The sequence below is a fragment of the Meriones unguiculatus genome, chromosome 8 (genome assembly GCF_030254825.1).
Source record: "Meriones unguiculatus strain TT.TT164.6M chromosome 8, Bangor_MerUng_6.1, whole genome shotgun sequence".
Lineage (NCBI taxonomy): Eukaryota > Metazoa > Chordata > Mammalia > Rodentia > Muridae > Meriones > Meriones unguiculatus.
The window spans coordinates 80,528,433-80,550,161 of NC_083356.1; the positions used below are offsets into that span (position 1 = coordinate 80,528,433).

The 21,729-nt window shown below is 39.5% G+C and overlaps 1 protein-coding gene across 9 annotated transcripts in view; it reads right to left on the bottom strand.

Annotated features, from left to right (window-relative positions):
• The window catches only part of Golga1 (golgin A1), a 48,465-nt gene that overhangs the window by 17,283 nt on the left and 9,453 nt on the right, over positions 1 to 21,729 (bottom strand). For 8 of the 9 annotated variants that reach the window (XR_009593836.1, XR_009593835.1, XM_021633356.2 and 5 more), the window contains 9 exons: positions 21,314 to 21,404; positions 18,123 to 18,197; positions 17,194 to 17,291; positions 15,732 to 15,764; positions 13,926 to 14,054; positions 13,252 to 13,421; positions 12,669 to 12,780; positions 4,544 to 4,669; positions 2,097 to 2,192 (listed from right to left, as the gene is read on the bottom strand). Coding sequence is in view for 7 of the 9 variants with exons in the window: in XM_021633356.2 (XP_021489031.1) it covers positions 2,097 to 2,192; positions 4,544 to 4,669; positions 12,669 to 12,780; positions 13,252 to 13,421; positions 13,926 to 14,054; positions 15,732 to 15,764; positions 17,194 to 17,291; positions 18,123 to 18,197; positions 21,314 to 21,404 (930 nt within the window). In the remaining 2 variants the exon portion in view is untranslated. The remainder of the gene's footprint in view (positions 1 to 2,096; positions 2,193 to 4,543; positions 4,670 to 12,668; positions 12,781 to 13,251; positions 13,422 to 13,925; positions 14,055 to 15,731; positions 15,765 to 17,193; positions 17,292 to 18,122; positions 18,198 to 21,313; positions 21,405 to 21,729) is intronic. The other variant, XM_060390083.1, reaches the window with a different exon arrangement.

Sequence of the window (21,729 nt, forward strand, 5' to 3'; positions counted from 1 at the left end):
GGACTCTTCTGGCCTCTGGCAGACATCAGGCCTGCACATGATGCACAGACATAACACATAGGCAAAATACCCACACACATAAGAAAATAATTAAAAATAAACAAACATAAAAAACTACCCCTTCAAAAAAAAAATCCCAACATAAAAAAATCAAAACAGAGCAGGTAAGCTCACAGAGGAACTTTAGTACTTGGAAGGCTGAGATGGGGGATTGCTACAACTTGTAGGACAGCCTGGGAGATATCTATATATATATGTATATGTATATACATATATATGTATATATATATGTATATGTATATACATATATATATATATATGTATATATATATATATGTAATATATATAATGAAAATAAATAAAACTCCATTAGAAAAAATAAGTTCAACTCAGGGACATAGATTTTGCTCAGTGGTAGAGAAAGTGCCTAGAATGAACCAGGTCCCAGCTTCAATTTCATAACACACTTACATAAATCCCTACTTTATAGAAACAAGCAAGAGAGTCCCGAGTCTTCCATTATAAAGCAATACCACTTCAATGTTTTTTCTTCAAACCTTTATGACTTCTTTATAGTTTGTGTACAATTTAAATAATCTGTCATCCTTTTCCTCCCATTCAGTTCCACTCTGACCTGAGATTCTTATTTTCTCAAAGAGTGCTTCCCGCTTTACTGACCACACGTCTACAGCTGCGGGTACTTGGATTGTTTTACATTTGTATTTGTTCTAGATTTTCAAATTTTTGATTATTGTGTGTGTGTGGCACATATCACGTGGGTTTATGGATGCACACACCAAAGTGTGCTGAAGAGGTCAAAGAACAGCTTTGTGGAATTGACTGTCTCCTTACACTCCATCTGGGCTCTCGGGATCAAACCCAGATTTGTCAGGCTGATGCAGCAGGTGCCTTTACCTGATGAGCCAGCTTGAATGCCCTCTTTGACCATTTTTTCAATCTAAAATAAAGCAGCCATTAATATCATCACATAAAACTGTCTGATGTGGTTTCAATAACTTCCTTGGGAAAGAGTCCCAGAAGTAGGATTGCTGATCACAACATGAATTTTAATCTCACTTAGTCCACAGATTCTGAGATACATACTGCCAACACACTACAGAAATATATCAGCAAAGGCAGAGACAATCCAATGTGTTCAGAAAATCTTAGTATATGCTAAAGTTAGGTTAGTGACAGTGAGGAAGGTCAGACTGTTAAGTAAACAGTGCTAAGAAACGTAGAGAAAAGGAAAGCTAGATTCTTACTGAATACAACACACAACTACAGTCTGTAAGTCAGCAAGAGCTCTATTATGTGGACAAACATATACAATTAATTAAAAATATAGAAGACCTCTGTGACTTAGAAATATGAATGGATTTTTTTTTTTTAGATGGAGCTTTAGACCACAGACAGAAGTGATAACAAATTTCAGAATTTCTGTTCAACAAGGTATACCAACAAAGACTGGTTCAAGACTGTAACTGATGAGATTAGGAACTAGAATATGAAACAAAATCCTATAACCCACTTAAGAAAAGACTGAAACCACTAAAGAAAAATAGGTATAGGATTTGTAGACAATTCAAAAGTAGAAACCCTAGAGGCTAACAGGAAGATGAAGCAATTGGTGAAAACCACAACAGTAAACACAATGAACCATCACTTCACATTTACCAAACGGGCAAAACAAACAAACTCCAAAACAAAAAACACTGAGGTTGTGTAATACCCACGCTGGGAGATAAGAAATATAGCTCGGGGGCTAAAGAGATGGCTCGGCAGTCAAGAACACTGACTTCAGAGCATCCAGATTCAATTCTCAGCACCCACATGGCAGTTCACAACTGTCTGTAACTCCAAGACCTGACTCCCTTACACAAACATTCATGCACACAAAACACCAACGAATATAAAATAAATTAATTTATTACAAAAAAAAAAAAAGAAAAAAATGCAGCTGGGGCCTACAGTGGACAGAACAACTACCTCGACCCTGGCCAAAAATAGCTCCTTGGAATGAAGATGCTCTGACCAAGGAGTGTCTTAGCTGGGATTTACACAGCACAGCATATACTAGGAATGAGGTTCAGTACCCGAGTCTCCAGGAGGTCAATGGCCTTGGTGTGGCTGCTTCTAGCAGCCAAGAGCTGCTGCCTAGTATCTTCCAGATTCTGCTCAGCAACTGTTTTCTGTAATTTAAAAGATGAGTAAGAGAAAGTTGTTTCTATATTTAATGAGTATTTATTGATGCTATCACATTTGTGGTAGGCACAAATAGATAAAACCATCAGCAAAATGAGATATATTTCACATATCATAGAGGACACACAAATAAATTTGGCAGTCTTTTGTTCCCAAGGCTGGAACAAATGACTAACAACACTGGAAGACAGGCATGCATGGTGGTGTGAGCATTTAATCCTAGTGCTCATGAGGCAGAGGCAGACAGATTTCTGTTAGTTTGAGGCCAGCCACATAGTGAGCCCTTGTCTCAAAAACAAAACAAAACCAAACCAAACCAAACCAAAAAAAACAAAAACAAAAACAGAAAAAGAGCTTGCTGTGTTCCAAGAACTATAACTCTTTAGAACTCAAGACTATGAATGTTTGGTATAAGGGTCAGATGATGAGGAACTCTTTAGTGCTATAAAAAGCAAGTTTTTTTTTTTCTTTAATAAATTCATTCATTTAAAAAGAAAGTTTTACTTTATTTTGCAGGCAGAATTTTTTTCGAACGTATCTTCCAAAACTTGGGGAGACTGGCTAACTGTGAGGTCTTACTAAAGTAAGGCTAGTGACCTGTTGACCTCTAGACCTGTCTAGAGACCTGTTGATGTCAGCATTTCTTGGAAAAGGATTAGAGATACATACTTTAAACAAACTCCCAAGTAATTCCTCTTCACTCTTTAATAATGGTTATAATACTAGTAATGCTATTAAGCCAGGCATAGAGGCTTAATCCCAGCACTTAGAGAGTTCGAGGCTAGCCAGGTCTACAAGGGGAGTCCAGGACAGTCAAGGATACACAGAAAACCCTGTCTTAAAAAACTAAAAAATCAAACAAGAACCCCAAAACTAGCAATGCAATTATTATATACTCCAATTTTTATTCTTATTTCATCAAGTTTGACATAATATGAACCCAAGTTTATAGAGAAGACAATAAAGAGATTAAGTGACTTGCTTTAAGTCACAGTGACTAGACACAAGATACAGATGCTTCCCTCTAGAAAACAACTTAGACATTAGAACCCACCTTATACTCAATGTAGATGTTTAAGGGAATTGTAGAAGATGTTCAAGGAAGTAATATGATCACAAATACAGTTTGGGAAGATTAATTTCATACGAGTGGAGACTGGTGTTGGGTGGCCAGCCTAGAGACTTCAATGCACCTTTAGTTAGTGCTGTGAGAAGCTCTGAAGCTCTGCAGTACTGCAGTGGCTGGAGAGGAGAAGCTTGGCTTAATAGACATTGAAGTCTACTTTAGGGTATGCTCATGGCTTTGTCCACTTTGTCATGATGAGACCAATCACTGGGCTACAAAGAGGAGAGAAAGTTCACCTCTACTACAGGCAAAATCAGTCTGATCTACAGCTTCCCCAGCCAAGGTAAACCTTGTTGTTGCTCAAGTTAAAGGATTTCGTAATTTTCCTTGCCAGTAGAGAGGGAGGAAAGTGTATATGGAACAGTACAGCAAGACAAAACAGCCTGGGTAGTATTAGTCATGACATGGTCAGGATGCAAACTGTCCTTATAGTCCTGTAAACTAAGCTCTTTCCTTCTCCAATAAGCATATAGAGGCATAAGAAGGACGGTTTTTGTTTTGATACAGGCTCTCGTGTAGCTTAGGCTAGTCTCAAAATCACCACCAAGGATGACCCTACACTTCCCAATTCTTTTGCTTCTACTGACTAAATTCTGGAATTACAGACATGACTTTTTTATGCAGTGCTCAGGAATAAGTCCAGGACTTTTTACGTGTCAAGCAAGCAGTCTAATAATTGGGAGACATTGCCCTGCCCTATAAGGCTATTCCCCTCCCCCAAGGGGTTTGGTTTTCTTTCTTTCTTTCTTTTTCTTTCTTTCTCTTTCTTTCTTTCTTTCTCTCTCTCTTTCTTTCTTTCTCTCTCTCTCTCTCTCTCTCTCCTTCCTTCCTTCCTCTCTCTTTTTTTTTTGAGGCAGGGTTTCTCTGTATAGCCCTCACTGTCCTTGAACTCACTCTGTATACCAGGCTGACCTCAGAGATCCACCTGCCTCTGCCTCCCATGTGCTTAGGTTTAATGGTGTGTGCCTCCAACACCTGGCTAAGGCTATTTTTGATGTCAATCCAAAATTGGTTAAGCCAGGTGCTGTGGTATGTGCCTATTGTCTCAGCTACTTGAGAAATTAGGTAGAAAGATGGCTTGAGCCCAGGAGTTTTGTGCCCAAAAGAGCTACATAAAGTTTTAGAGAGCTTTTATCTAATCTTTAGATTAGAAACTCAGAACATATTCAACATCATGCCTTTCTAACACTGGCCAGCATGTGTAGATATTACCTCTTTCAAGAGTTCTTGTGCATGATCTTCTCCTGATAAATTCTGTTCTAGTCTCTTTTCCAAGAACATAACCTTTTCTTGCAAATGTGTGATGACTTTTTCTTTTTCTTGAGTTTCAGCAGTGACCTGGAGGGGAAAGCAGAGTCATTGTTTAAGTCCTCTTTAGACTATAGCCCTCTTACCACTCTTTCCTGCCCTGTTGTGTTGTTTCCCTGAAAATCTCTGCTTAATCACATCACAGAAAAATATGCAACCAAAAACCCATCCCTGAAAAATGGGCACAGAGATGCCAGATCAGAACCAGCAACATTAAGGAAAGAGCCCTACCACAGCAAGAAGCAAGCACAAGGTGAAGGAGGAGACCTTGTACAACAACAAGTGTGCATGCTCACCAACTTAAGCACCCAATAATCAGGAGGGAACAAACTTCACTTCCCTGTAGAGGCAGTAAGGACAATCCCACTAAAGAAGCTCTCAGTGTCCTTGAAATGACGTATGGAATCATATTTCAAAGGCTCTGGATTCAGTCCCTAGCACTGACAATAAATAACTCTCCAAAACAGAAAACCATAATGATGTTCGTAGAAACTCAAGAGCTGGATACAGGAAGAAAAAGCTAAGATAACAGCTTTAAGGACAGCAAGAGAACTTCTAAAGCAAGTGACAAGAACCAACAGGCCACCATGACTCTCACAGCTTGGCCTCAGAACCACACTGCACACTTCAGCTTGATATTCTATCAACGAATGCAGTGATGATAGGTGACATGATGAGTCCTTTCATCACTACCAATCATCAAATGCTGCTTAATGTCAGATGCAAGAAGCCAGAAATCTGAATACACAACATTCAGATCTGTGGTGGTCCTTCATCCACTGAGGATGCCCATTCTCCTATCCCATAGGGTGCAGGGAATCAGACTTTAACAGTGGTATGTACACACACCTCACTCACTCTGCTCCTTTGCATCCCCTTCTTATACTTCCAATTTAAGCCACAGGCATGTTAAACCCTGGCTAATCTCTCCTCAGGAAGATGCAGTATAGGGTGCTAAAGAAATACCATTCTCAACAGTTATCTAGTGAAAGCAAGGTCAAGTGGGAGGACTCTGAAGAAAGGATGCACAGCCTCACAATTTAAAAAACTTTGTTAGGCCTACATATTATCTGTTGCTGTCCAAGAATATACAGGTTCTGACTACAGAAGCAACAAGTATGGTCTCTGGAAGTAGAGAGAAAGCTAAACACAAGTGAGCCTGTGTGCATTATCTCCTCTCTGTTTTGGACTATGGATATAATGTGACTGGCACCCTCACTTCCCTCAATCATGGACTATATGGTGATCTGAATAAGAATGGCTCATATATTTGAATGCTTAGTCATCAGGGAGTGGAACTATTTAAAAGGATTACAATATAGGGAGGTATGGTGTTGGTATAATGTTCTTGTGGAATGTATACAATTTACCCTTGTTCATTCAAATGCTGATTTCTCTACCCCACTATCTGGTTTCAGTCCAGACACTGTATTGTGATGCTTATTCTAAGCATAGTCTGTCTCAAGTTTGTGTAAATATGCTACCACTTGTTCTCTGTGTTACCAATAAAAACAACCAGCCAATGCTCAGCAAAGGAGAGATTAGGGTGGGATATCCAGGTCTGGAGGGGAGGAGAAAGAAAGGAGTGGGAGGAGAGATTAGAGAGGAGAGGACCTGGAGACATTAGGAAAAATGAACATGATCTGAGATATGACTAAAAAGCAAGTATGACGTGGGAAATCTGAATGAGAGGAAGCTGTGTGGGCTTGGAGGTTTAGGATGGAGTAATAATTACTCAGCATTGTGCTGAGTAATTAAATAAATTCTAGTCTCTGTATGATGATCTGTGTATAGAGCTGGTTTAGGAATAACTGCTGCTTAACTAAAAGATAAATCAATATTAAATATTAATAATTATTAACAGTATGGCCTTGTTGGAGGAAGTGTATCACTGGGGTGGGCTTTGAGGATTCAAAAGCCCATGACAGGCCCAGTCTCTCTGCCTATAAACTAGGATGTAGCTCTTGGCAACTGCTCTAGAGCCACCATACTCTTGCCATAATGATAATGGACTACAGTTCTGAAACTGTAAGCAAGCCCCCAATTAATCGTTTCTTTTGTAAGAGTTATCTGGGTCATGTTATCTTCACAGCAATAGAACACTGTAAGAAACCCTGTAACTTGAAACTTTAAGCTAAAATAAATCCTTTCACCCTTAAGGCTGTTTACTATAACAGATAACATATGCAAATAGCTAAAACAAGTTCACCTGGACCAGTAAACTGGATAGAAGCCGCCAGAAAGGCTGAAGACACACCCCAAACCTGTGGCCCAGATGTTAAGGTGAAGGACAATATTCAGAAACTAAGGAAAGATGAATATTAAGACAGGAAGGAAGAGCTGGGCATGGTGGCACACACCTTTTACCCCAACACTTGGGAGGCAGAGGTAAGCAGATCTCTGTGAGTTCAGGGCTAGCCTTGTTTACAAAGAGAGATCCAGGACAGTCAGGGCTACACACCCCAAAACCCCATCTCAAAAACTACTCCCCAAAGAAAAAGGAAAATGTTTAAGTTGGGAGGTTGTGATACATGCCTTTAACTCCAGTATTCTGGAGGCAGAGGCAAGCAGATCTTTTTGAGTTTGAGACCAGCCTTGTCTACAGAGTTCCAGGATAGCCAGGGCTAAAACAGAGAAACAAACAAACGAAGGACAGGAAGGAAACCACTTTGCCCACACTGATGCATCTAAGACTCTCCCATTATAATGAAAACCAATGTAACAGAAATACTTGCAAGCCACAGCAGCAGCAGTTCCAGTATGAAAATATGTATAAACATTTCCCATTATTTCTAGTCCTTACAACCACTCTTCATTGTGTCTATGTTACAAAAAACTGACAGATCTCTCAGTGACACAGTAAGGGTTCAAGCCTACACTTGTTCTGCTGCACATTACTCTGAACTTGAGGAATACTATAGTGACCTGTTCCACTGTGGATCAACCATCTTACACAAGTTACTGTGTTGGTTAGGTAGAGCATAAAGTTGGGATCAGAGAAATTATCAGTTGCCAAGCTCCAGTTTCTCTTCTTATGGATCACATCCTACATTGCTTTTGGTCTGGGTGTACTACATCAGGCCTTCAACACCTGGGGCTGATTAATGGAAATTCCTACCAAACATGATGTCTGCTGCTAAACTTGATCATTTCTTAAGACTCCCTCTTCTCCAGCCATATGTTCTCCAGCCTTACCTAAGCCTCACAGGTGCAGGCCTAAAATAAGAGTTACATTAAGATTGGAGATGTAGAAGGGGGGTATGGTGGTACAGGCCTTTAATCATAGCACTAGAATGCAGAGGTAGGTGAATCTTTGTGAATGGAAGGCCAGCCTGGTCTACATAGTGAGCTCTAGGCCAGCCATAGCTGCAAAGTGAGACTGGGTTTCAACAAAACAAAATAGCAAGGTTTAGAATATTTATACTATGATTTCATTTATATGATTCTAAAAAGAACAAATGATGATACTGTATAGGAATCAAATATGATGAAAATATAAAATAAAGCAAGAATTAAAACAATCTATGGCTTGTGCTTTATTATTATTATTATTATTATCATTATGATGTTCTTTTGAGACAAGGTCTCATTATATAGAGCAGGCTGGCCTCTTCCAAGTGCTGGGATTAAGGATGTGCACAACTATGGCCAGTTTGTGCTTATTTCTGAAGGAAGAAAGGATGAGATAGAACAGTGAAGGGTGTGCACAGAAGCTTTATAGATAAACACTGTTTACTTAGCCTTACACAAGGGAGTCAGCAGTTAGCTACATTTTTTTTTTTAACCTCACCCTATTTTCATAAATCTGTAAAGTTTATAAAGTCATATCTGGGTAGTAAGAACAATAATAAAACCTATTCTAAACTCATAACCTTGTTACTAATTGATCTTCCTGTAGTACTCTGAGTAATGACTGGTAGTATTAGCAACTCAGATGTTCAAGCTAGGAACCAAGAAATCCAATTTTGTCAGTCTCCTCAGTATTTGAGTTTGTCAAACCTCTATTTGCCATTATTCTTAGCAATGCTACCATCACTGGCTGGTCAGATGGCTTAGTAAAAGTAAAGGCACCGGCTGCTTAGCCTTACAGCCTGAGTTCAATCCCTGGGAGCCACATGGTGGAAGGAGAGAACTGACTTCTGAAGCTTGTCCTCCGACCTCCACACGTGTGCCATGATGCATGTTCATGATACAAATGCACATATAAATAAAAAAATTACTAAAAATTAATCCACCATCACTTCACAAGTGGACAACAGTAGAAGTTTTCCACCTGTAAGGATTTGTCAGTATGCCCCCTCCTACAGTCAGACAAGTCTCTTCTACGCTGAGGCACCCTTCCAGACTTCCTCTAGGTCCTTCCTGTACCAATTCTTTTACTTGTCTCAGGGTTTTTGCTCATGTTGTTTCCTGACTGAGATTCTCTCCCTTCATCCTTCCCTTCTAACTCCAGAGAATATCACTGGGTGTCACTATTTGAAAGAGGCATTCAGATCCCAAGATGAGATCTATAAGGGCTCCCACAGCATATCAAGTCTTCTTTCAGTGCACTCACGAGTTATTAATTGTATAGTGATATTACTACTGGTGAAATCTGTGCACTCTTCAAGAATATAAGCACCAAAAAGGCAGGGGAAGTATTTGTTCTGATCACCATGATATTTCTAATAGCTAAAACATAGCCAAGCATATGAAGTCTCAGGATTTTCAGAAAGGAGGGAACTTTCTATAACTATAGCCTCAACCTTCCTGGGCCTTGTTTCTTAATTATAAAAAGATGATGAGCAGTTGTGGAGGTGTATGCCTTTTATCCCAGCACTTGTAAGGAAAAGTAAGGACAAGCTTTGAGTTCTAGGCCACTTCCAAGCCAGCCAAGGCAATAGTGATCCAGCCAAGGCATGGATGATTTTACCAGACATAAAGAACCTCAGGTGGACTTTCTACTCTACCATCTACCATCGTATCTTACTTATTCTTGTCATTCCATTTCCTCTGGGCAAATTTCCTTGGCTCTTGTATAGAAATATACTCTCCCCTGACACATCTTATGAGTTTGAAAAATCTACATGACTAATCTGGGACTTGAGGTTTTCTTTGTGGGTATAAGCAGTTTGAGTTCTATAATCAAACTGTAAGCCTCTGAAGGAAAACAATGAATGTGTCTAGATATTAATTTAACTAAGGATAGGGACTTTGGACCACAGACATAAATTTCTATACTATAAATTTACTGTTTTATTTTTCCTTTTTTCTATTTTTTGAGATAGTATTTAACTATGAAGTCGTAGCTGTCCTCGAACTTGCTATGTAGACCACACTGACCTCAAATTCACAGAGGTCTGCCTGCTTCTGTCTTCTGACTGCTGAGATTAAAGGCACCACCACACTTGGCTGTTATGGAAACTCCGACATTGTCCAGGCTAGTCTCAAACTTGCTATTCTTCTGCACCAGCCTCTCAAGAACTGAGATTACAGACATGTGCTATGGTTTACTGGGTGATTTATTTTCAAGGAAACAAAACTCATAAGAACAAGTATAAATTTTAGAGTGAGACTTAAATTAGAATCCAGATCTGAGGGCCAGTGAAGAGGGCTCAGCAGGTACAAGTGCTTGCTGCCAAGTCTGTTCACCTGGCCTCGAGCACCAGAACTGACACAGTAGGAGACAAATGACTCTCACAAATGGTCCTCTGACCTACACACACACACTCAAAATAAACAGATGTAAAAAATGTTTTTGAGGCACAGTTGAAACAGGGTCTCTCTGTGTAGCCTTATTTATCCTGAAACTTGCTCTGAGACCAGGCTGTCCTTGAACTCACAAAGATCCACCTACATCTGCCTACTAAGTGCTAGAATTAAAGGCATATGCCACCACTGCCTGAAAAAAAAAATATATATATATATATATATATCCAGTGGATATATATATATCCAGTGAACAACCAACTTCCTGAACTGACAGTGTTGGTACATACCTTTAATCCTAGCATTCAGGGGGCAGAGGCAGGTGGATTTCTGTGAGTTTGAGGCAAGGCTGGTCTACATAGCCAAGTTCCAGGATAGCCAGAGCTATATAATAGAGAGACCCTGTCTCAAAAAATAAAGAAAGAGAAAGAAGAGAATGGAGACATGGCTCAATGGTTAAGAGCATTGACTGTTCTTCTAGAGGAACTGGGTTCAAGTCCCCAGCACCTACACGGTGGCTCACAACTGTCTAAAACTCCAGTTCCAGGGGAACTGACACTCTCACACAGATATACATGCAGGCAAAATACCAATGCATATTTTAAAAAAAGTATATAAGTTTAAAAAAAAAAAAAAAGGAATGAGGCCATTTCTTCTACTTATACCTCTCAATGAGTTTTCAAAAGTGCCATGCCGGGCCAGAGTATCTGGAGGTTCATCTCCTCCATGGTCTGTCACAGCCACTATGAGTGAAGTATTTACCATTTTCCATGGAAGACAAAAGCTAGTTGCTGGTTATAAGGACCATGGACCTTGGACCTGAATTTACTGTACCTTTCTTCATAGTAAGACACAAGCTACTTAATTCATCCCTTTAAGAGACATGAAGAATATTTACAAGGAGCAATATAAAAAACAAACAAGCAAACAAACAAACAAACAAGAAACAAAGTAAACTCCTCAATGCTTATACTAGATAAAACTGTAAACAAACTAATGACAGAAAAACAGAGAGAGAAAGAACATGGAGTTGGGCAGGTAGGGAGGAGTAGGCAGAATCTGTGAGGAGTTGGGGAAGGAAAAAGAATATGATTGAAATATATTGGATGGGGCTAGGGAGATGGCTCAGTGGTTAAAAGCACTGGCTGCTGTCCTGAGTTCAATTCCCAGCAACCACATGATGGTTTACAACCATTTATAATGGGATCTGGAATCTGATACCCTATTCTAGTGTGCAGATGTGCATACAGTCAAAGAACTCATGTACATAAAACACATAAACAATTCTTTTATAACCTAGTTTGGTTCTTAGAACCTACACAGCAGAAAGAAGACACTGGCCACTCTGGGTTGAATTCTAACCTAAACATACCCACACGCGGAAGAAGTAAAGAATAGTCTTTCAAATTCAGTTATTATTGTTCATCTGTCTATTCTCAGAATTTAGCACAGGCCTACAGTTTTTGCCTACTGGGCAATAAATTTTCTTTCAACAAAAATAAAAAACGATGTTAAGTCCAAATAAAATGTAGCCATATCAGTGACTGTTACATATTCTTGCACTCAAGGTCTATTATGTGTTACTTTCAGACATAATATTATTTTTCTTGATGGTGGTAGGGACTGAACTTAGGGCCTTATACTAAGCAAATGCTCTACAGCTGCACTTAACTCCCAGGCCCTTAAGACATGTGTAGAACAAACAAATGACATGCTATTTTATATGGATACAATGGTACAAGCTTTTAATCTCAGCTACTTGGGAGACTGAGGTTGGAGAATTGTAAGTTCTAGACCACCCTAAGCAATTTAGACTGCCAATCAAAACCAAAACCAATAAATATTACGCTTTGAGAATTCCTGTTACTTTACCCCTTCACCTCTTCCACTTCTTTTTTTTTTTTTCTGTTCTTTTTGAGACAGGGTTTTCTGTGTAGCCTTGGCTGTCCTGGACTTGCTTTGTACACCAAGCTGCCCTCGACCTCACAGAGATCTGCCTGCCTCTGCCTCCCTGAGTGCTGGGATTACAGGCGTGCGTCACTGTGCCTGGCTCACCATTTCCACCTCTTAAAAAAAAATGGAGGTCTCACATTGTTTGCAAAGCCATCTCAAATGCCTAAGCCAGTAAGCCTGTCTTCGCTTCTAAGTTCTCAGACTACAAGTATGGACCAACACACCAACACACGCGGAAATACTGTCTTTCCTATTAAGCAACTTGGGTAATTTGAGTAGCTACTCCCCATGAGTGCCATTTGGCTAGAACAGAAAGTAGGACATGTGGTCCATGCAAGAAGCACACACTCCAACAGGAGGAAATCCCCATTCATGCTTCTGTGCTTACCTTTTGTAAGTCAACGGAAAGCTGCTGGATGAACGCTTGGAGCTCTTGTTCCTTTTGTTCCAGGACTATAATCTTATGTTCTGCACCTGCTTTTGAAGCTGTCACGTGATCTCTTCATTAAAAGAAAACGGACAATGAGCAAATTGTGATATTTCCTGTATGACACACTCTCCAAAGGAAGAATGCACACGACTTCTTACACTTCAGGCTTCAAGTCTTATTACAGCCACATTAAGTTTATCTCTGTGAAAAGGCTCCTTGGCTTTTGGAAGCAGAAGCAGGAAAACTATCCAGGTCTAAGTAATGAACTCTGATCTTGTCTTTGAGTACTCAATAACTTTACAACTCAAATCAGATTATACTGCTTAGCAGGATAGGAATGAACTTGTGCATACACAGGGGAGGGAGGGAAAGCCACTGCTGAGATGGCATGGAGGGCCTGAGGCCTAGGCATGTAAGGACTAATCCAGAAGCCTTTGCCAGCAGAGATCAAAAGTTGTGATGAGCAAGGGGGACATGTGAGCGAGCTTTAGCAATACTACACCAACACCTTTCCCAAGGGCCCCACAGACCAAGCAAGAACCTCTGTTCTTCCAGCGTTGAGCAGTGTCTCTGCAATTCTTCTAGTTGCTGGCTTAAGTCAGATGACAACTGATTGGAAGTCACCAACTCCTCCTGAGTGCGATTAAGTTCCCTGGTTCGTGCATCCAATTCTTGTTCCATCTTCCCCAAGCATTCTTCTTTTTTTAAAAGCTGATAAAAAGACAAAATGTCCCATTAGGCCACTGCTAAGAAATACATTTGAGTAGACGGTCAGACCACTGAGATGGCTCAGTGGGTAAAGGAACTTTCTGCACAAGCTTTATCACCTGAATTCAATCCCTGGATTCCACGGTGGAAGGGAGAATGGACTGAAAACTGTCTCCTGACCTCCACACAAATGCTAGAGCATATACATGCCTACTTTCTGTCTCTGTCTTGCTCTCTCTTACACACACAAAAACAGAAAGAAAAAAGAGAATGACATTTTTATGAGATGAGAATTGGGCTTAATGTATAGTACTTAAACAAACAGGAGGTAAAAGATACATTTCAAACAGGACTTTTCCACTTTCAACAAATCTGAAAAACATTGCAATGTGGTTAATATCAAAGACTATGAGGGTGTTCACAGTCTTGTGAGTGATGACCTCTTGAGGCATAAGGACTCACTGCTCATTGGTACTATTACTGAACTTCTGAAACAGAAACACCTACCATGTGTTTTATTTTGCTGATTTCCTGTTGCTGGAACCCCTCTAACTCATCAATTTCATCTCTCTTTTGAAAAAGGTTCAAGCTCTGGTTCTTCACTTCTTGCAGCTGAGCTGTTAGAAACCTTTTATCCTGTTTGTAAAATAAAGACACCAACTTAGGCAACCCAAGAAATCTTCATTGTACAAGCAGAACTTCTAAAAATAGTTTTTAAATAGTGTTCGCAGACACACACATGCATGCCTCAACATGTGTGAGGATTAAATGGTAACTCGTTGGTCCAGGTCTCCAGACTTGGCCACAAGTACTTTTCCCCATCTCTCCAGCCACCAGACATTATTCTGAGACAGGCTTCACTACGGAGCAAATAGCTCCCTATGTAGAACAGCGAGCAATGGTCTTTGGATAATCATCTCATCTCTGTCAAGCCAACTGCCTCTCCTACCTCCTCAGTGCTAAACCTTGAGAAATGTTCTGGTTCCCCCTGTTTTGTTAGGCAGCATTCCCAATGTCAATCAGGGCCCACAAGAAAACAGAGAGCAGAGCCAACTTAACTGTTAGGCAAAGGGCACTAAAAAGAGGGAGAGGTCATGAGAAAAACTATCTCAAAGTGTTCATCTGAACCACTAGTCCAACAGAAGCTTAACTTTTTGGTCATGGGATTAAGGAGATCCAAGGAACTACATGTGGACAAAGCTGAGGAATAAACATTTGGATTATACTCTTTCCACCATCATTCTTCTGGTGTTCTCAAGTGGTCACTCAAAGCCAGGGGCATCAAGTGCAGTTAATGCAGCAGCCACCAGCCTTCAGATAAATAAGGAAAAGGATGAGGGTAGAGAGCACAACAGGAAGAGCTAACAAAAGATACCCAGCATGCCCACTATGGAAGAGGAATAGGCAGGATGTCGAAGTCAGTCTAGTCATCTAGTATTCTGCTTCCAGGGTCTGGAATTGTAAGTTGGGTACTAGGGAAACAGCCTCTTTTTTGCATAGTATGTGAGATTTATCTTTATTAATGTTTATTATTTGTGTGTGTTTCTGTGAACGTGGGCATGTGTGTGCCATGGCATATGTGTGTACATTATAGAATAATTTGTGGTTCTCTCCTTCTACCACGTGGGTTCTAGAGACTGAACTCAGGCATGAGGCTGGGAAGCAAGTGCCTTTATACACTGAGCCACCTTGCTAGTTCCCACTTCTAAATTTAAAAGAATTTTGGGGCAGCTGGCTCAGTGGTTAAGAGCACTTTTTGCTATTCCAGAGAAGTCAAGTTTGGTTCCCAGCACTCATGGCAAGTAGCTCACAACTAACTTTGACTCTAGTTCTGGAGGGTCCAATGCTTCTGGAATCCATGAGCACCTTCACACATGTGGCATATAGTCACATAGTTACAAATAACATATATATGATTTTAACAAGCAATCTTTTTTTTTTGTTTGTTTTTGTTTTTTCAAGACATGGTTTCTCTGTGCAGCTTGGCTGTCCTGGACTTGCTTTGCAGACCAGGCTGACTCTGAAATCAGAGACCTACCTGCCCCCGCCTCCTGAGTGCTGGGATTACAGGCACACACCTTCACACCTGGATTTTTTGTATTTTTATTTTTTAGATAGAATTTTACTAAGTTGTTAGGGCTGGTCTTGAACTCACTCTGTAGCCAAGGCAGGCTTTGACTGTGTAATCCTCCTCTTTCAGACTATCAAATAGCTGGAGTTACAGGCCTCTACTAACTAGTTTCTTCTGGCTGGAGAAAGCATTTTCTAAGCCCCAGAGATGACGCCAACGTGCACAAAAGAAAAATGACTAACCTTTTCAAGCTGGTCCATCTTTTCTGACCATTCCTAAAACAAAACAAAAGAAATACAGTTTCCAGGGAAGAGAATCTGCAACACTAAGACTCTCAGAAAATAACCTCCCCCTAAAAGCCATCAATTAACAAAAAAAAAGGAATAATAAACAGTAACATAAACAAACAAAAAATAACCATCAATTAGTTTAATATTAAGAAAACTAAATGTCCTAAAAGAAAAAAAAAAAAGAATTTTACATAAAATTCTAGAACACAATATAGCCTGCATGTGTCTACTCAGCAGGACATTCAAGCTCTGCTGTTCATCTGTGTCTCCCACGAACACTGCTATTACTTCTTGAGAAGGGCATCTTGAGTAGATTCTGGGCAGTAGAATCTATTCAGTTGGGTCACATGGCTGATATTTAGACATCAACTTATTGAAAGTCTCAAGGAGCATGACCAACAATATATGGTAATTGTTTGTTCCCTTGTTTGATTTTCTAATATGCATTATGCCCTCCAGTGTGTGACAAAGAAGAGATATTACACTCCTTGTTCAGGAACCACAGAACGCAAGGAAAACAACAAAAGGCCTAATCACAATAGCTGCTAATCAAAATATACTACGTTTTGATTGTTTTTTTCATATTTACATATATTCACACTACAGTTATCAACTAAGTAGTTGTACATAATGCTTTTACATTTATACTTTAAAACAAATCAACCACTTATCTACAGAATTATCACTATAAAACACTGAGGTTTACTCTAATTTAAAACACTACTGACTACATCAAACACAACATACCCCATAGTTACTATAGTATTATTTTCCTTTAAAATTTTTTTGTTTTGTATTAATTTATTATTTTTTTCCCTTTTTTTTGGAGATAGGGTTTCATATAGTCTAGGCTAGCCTTGAACACCTGTTCCTCCTGTATCCACCCAAGTGTTGAGATTATAGGTGCACACCACACCTGGCTTACTTTTCTTTTTGTCATTCATTTAGCATCTTTCAGTGGCTGTTTCTATGAAGATCAAGATTTTCACTTCTGTTTATACTTGGTTTTGGAGAAAGGGTCAGAAGGGCTATGTGAACTCCTGTGAGTAATGTGACGGTGTCTTATATTGGAAGAGGCTACTGTTTGTTAGTGCAGGTGTAGGTTTGGGGACAAATTTTTAGAGGGTAAGATCTTCTCCTCATTTGTAGGATCACTAGTAGATTATGGACATACACCACTTTCTTCTCTAGTTTACAAAAATACACAGAGAATCTCTTTCACATTCTGGACACATTTCATGATTAAAAGTGTGACTTCATAAGTAAAGGTCAAATGAATTCTTAAAGAACTTATATGCATTCCTTTCCTTCTAGGTCTTATAGACTTTTATCAGGTCTGTGGAAGTCATGATTTTTAAGTCGGGTCTCTAAGTGAGATCTTTTCCTAGCCTTGGGCAGTACCATATTTAAATACCTGGTCCTTCCTGGCTAATGCCAAAGCCAGTCCTTCTGCCATTTTGGCTCTGTTGGCTTGGAATGTTTCATTCTGCTCTTGAAATTTCCGCATGGAAGCTGTTAACAAAGAGGCTCTATTTGAGATATGGAAATACTTCAGAAAAAGCATGACAAATAGCCCATGTGAGTAGTTTACAAATGTCACCAAATGAAAAAGGCAAGATCACAAAAATGGGTTATGAGACTTTGAAAAACTCAAGTTTCTAGAACCTTTCTATCCTGGTAAGGGTCCTTACTTTTGCCTTCTGTAATAGTGATGATATTAAATAGTTGCTTTTTGAACAGTATAATGACAAACAGATATGCAGAAAACACCAAGGCTATTGTGAAGTGACAACTACTACCTCTTCATCAGAAATGATAAACAAAATAAAAATCAATACCAATAACAACAACAACAACAAAACAAAAGCTTGCTTTAGTTTTCTTCTGACTTTCTGTAGCATCTTTTTGGATGACAATACTCAAGGAAAACAGGAGTTTAGAAAGGTTAGGGTAATTTAACAAAATATAGTCCATTCTATTGCTGGTATAGTGATGTCATAGCTTTCCCACAGTTAGTCAATATAACTGTAATGAAACTACATTGAGAATATTCTCCTCGGTTAGACCCAAGGGCCAGGTACTAGGTTATACTAAAACCTAAGGGCAATCAGAAAGTGGGTCAACTAGACAGAATGAGTACAAAATGATCCCCTTAAGTAGTATGCCCACAAAGCAACAGAAATATGCTTATACTTGATAACTTTCAGTCAAATGTTTCATCAATTTGACTAAGAACACTATAAAATAGAGGTGAGTTCTGATGGACCTTGTAATAATATATGAATTCATTTAAAAAGCTAACGCCTGAAAATATTATAGAAAGCAGGAAAAAAAAATACGTACAATCCTGGTGTTTTTCTAATGCAATTTCAAGCTTCTCTTTTATCTTCTGCAAGTTTCGGACCTGTTCAGCATAGTCTTGGGTGAGGAGGGTGATGCACATACCAGGAGTGGACAAACATCAAGAAAGGAAGTTAATTAAACAAACAAAACAAACAAAAATGAATGAAAATGGTAATGATTTTCTTAACCTGAAAACCAGTCCTGTTAAGGAAAGCTAGGTAAAAAGCCTCCCATTAGCAATGAATGACACAGGCGGACAGGAATAGTACAAACTACCCATGGTATAAACAGTGAGTACAAACAGGTAGATTTGTTTAGCCTTGACAGAGAACAATTAGGCTGGGCCTGGTCATCAGAAGTGCCCTGCTATGAAAAACCTACCGCCAACTTTATTCCTTAGTTCTAAGTATCAGGGTTACTTTGGAGTTTTGAGAAAGAATGACTCCCACAGGCACACATATCCAAACTCTCAATCATCAGGGAGTGGTACTATTTAAAAGGGTTAGAAGGATTAGGAAGTGTGGCCTTGCTGGAGGAAGTTTGTCACAAGGTGAGGGCTTTGAGGTTTCAAAAGCCAAAGCCAGGCAGAGTATCTCTCTCTCTCTGTCTGTGGGTCAGGATGTAATTCTCAGCTATTGTTCCAGTGACTGCCTGTATGCTGCCATACTCCTCACTTTGATGATAAAGGCCTAACTTTCTGGAACTGTAAGCAAGCCTCCAATTAAATTTTTTTTTAAGAGTTGCCTTTGTCATGGTGTCTCTTTACAACAATAGAAAGGTGACTAAAACAGTTCCCATCCCTGTTGCCCTTAGTAGTATGGCAGATAAAGGATGTTCACTAAAAAGCTCACTTGCAGACCATGCAACTGAGCAGCAGTGGTTAGGTATACAGCAAACAGCGCAGAACTGCCTTTATGTTGCAAGTGCTTAATTCTGTAGACAAGTGTGTTCCCTTTATACACAGGAAGTGTATAAAGGCGAAAGAATACTTGGGGTGCCAAAGAAAACAGTACGGGATAGCATAAAAGTAGACAGTAGTTCAAATCCCAACTTTGTCAGTTCTGAGCTAGGAATCTTAAGTAAATTACTCATCCTGAATATCAGTCTCTTCATATGTTAATATTAAATTAGTAACATCTATTTTAGCTAATACTAATAACACCTATTTCTCTTTCTTTTGGAGACAGGGTTTCTTGGTGTAGCCCTGGCTGTCCTGGAACAAGTTCTATACATCAGGCTGGCCTCAAACTCAGAGATCTGCCTTCTTCTGACTCCTGAGTGCTGGGATTATGGGTGTGTGCCTAATTACTTGCTGGCCCTAATTACATCTATTTCAAAGGAAGCATTAATTTATTCATTAAGTGCTTGGTACATAGTGATGAATAAAACATAGCTACTATTGTTATTACTCATACAAAGCCAGTGACAATTCCTAAGACGTTAAGTGGGCTGATTAACGTCAACTCTCTGTGGTCCTCTGCCATCATTAAGTCAAGCCCAAACATTCTCCTTTTTGTATTAAGGAAATCACATACCAAACTACAAGTACCTTCCCAACATTAAGCAATAGTTATTTATTTCACTTCTGTTACTGGTGTTGTTTATAGATATCAAGACAGAACAACCAACTTTATGGATAGGTGTACAAGATAGTAACAACTGACTTTAAGCAAACTATTTGGAGCTAGGGCTGAATCTTAGTTTGGATCCCAGCTCTACCACTCACTACTTATGTGCCTTTTCTTGTGGACCTCAAGAAGCTGATCCTGAAGACAAAATGATAAACTACAGTGTGAATAATGCTATGAACCCTTAATAGCTATATAAATCTATTTTACATAAAATCCCGTGAATTTTAGTTTTAACACCCCAATAAAATCAGCATAAAGTCAAGGAACAAAAGGAGACAAATAAACCATGGAGCACTTCACAAGATGAAGCTATCAAAATAAGTTCACAATATAAAAACTCACAATTCTATCATGAACATGCCTTTATCTGGTAAAGGATATAATGGGAGCTGTGTAATTTATAAATTGAATAGGGATTATGGTGGTTTGAATAAGACTGACCCCCATATGCTCATATATGTGAATGCTTAGGCACCAAGGAATGGTCCTATTAAAGAGGAAATAAGAGGCATGGCCTTGCCCGGAGTGGGTGTGACCTTGTTGAAGGAAGTGTGTTGAAGGAAAGGGGTGTTCTTTTTAGGTTTCAAAATCCCACACCATGGCCAGTCTCTCTGTTTTCAGATCAGGATTTAGCTCTCAGCTACTTCTCCAACACCACACCTGACTGCCATCAAGCTCTCCTCCATGATGACAGTGGACTAAGCCTCTGAAACTGTAAGCAAGCTCCCAATTAAATGCTTTCTTTTATAAGAGTTGCTTTGGTCATGGTGTCTCTTGACAACAACAGTAGTACAGTGACTAAGACAGAGCTGTAATAAGAATTACACCTCCTAAAGAAGCAGGTATTAAAGTTAGGGAAACCACTGAAAAGTGGCCCTAAGCAGTGGAGCAAGGCTCACACGGGTAATGTGAGCTATACCAAGCGGCAGCCCAGCACCAAAGCCTCTCTGTAGCACATGAGTTCAACATCTGTTAATCATTCCCTATAGATAGTAGTCCCTATAACTTTCCACCTGAAAGGAAGCAATGCAATTGGGGAATGTGGCCTAATGTATTCTACATACACTTTTCTCATTTTTAAAAAAGAACCATCAAACTTCATTATTTTGTGTTTTGTGTGCACATACAAACGCATGAAGATCAGAGGAAAACTTTCAGGAATTGGTTCTCTCCTTCCTCCATTTGGGTCCCCGGGATAAAACTCAGGTTGTCAGACTTGGCAGCAGGTGCACTGACCCTCTGACCCATTTCTCTGACACCCACCTCCCTTTGCATCTTGCTATATAGCAAAAGACTGGCCTTAAACTTAGAATCTTCCTGTCTCCTTAAGTACTGTTATTAAAGGCCTGTCTGTACCATCATACCTGCTTCTACATGAACTTTAAACACTTTTTACAGCAGTGACTAAAAACTTCAGAAGCAGAAAAAAAAAAGAAACCTTCTGTTTTAAGAGATCAAATGCTATGTGGAACTTCCTATAGAGTTATCCTATAAAGCAGGCTCATAGCAGGGGAGGGTCACCTGGCCTATGTTTGCTGTTTATGGCTTCTTAACACATACCAGAGAGTCTGGCCTCTAACTTCCGTATCTGTTCATTTCTTCTCAAAAGTTGGGATGAGAGATCTTCTCTGGAGCTGCTTCCATCAGAAGCCTGTCGGGACAGATGAAAGGAAAGGTCAGTTCACATGGATCTCTAGCCCTGTGAGGCAGCACTAGTTAGAAAAGTAACACCTCTTCTTTTATACTTATTACATTTTAGTTGGGTATGATCACTAAAGACTTCCTGATGCACCTTTAGCTCCTCCTCCTCCTGGAAAGTTGAAGTGACACTACCTTCCTCTGTGACTTGAAGGCCACAGGGACTGTCACACAGATAAGTCATCTGTGGGTGTAGGCTACTACAATAGCTCTTTATGGAATAGTATGAAATAAATTAAGTTTCTTATGATCATATTACACCAAGAATATAATACAAA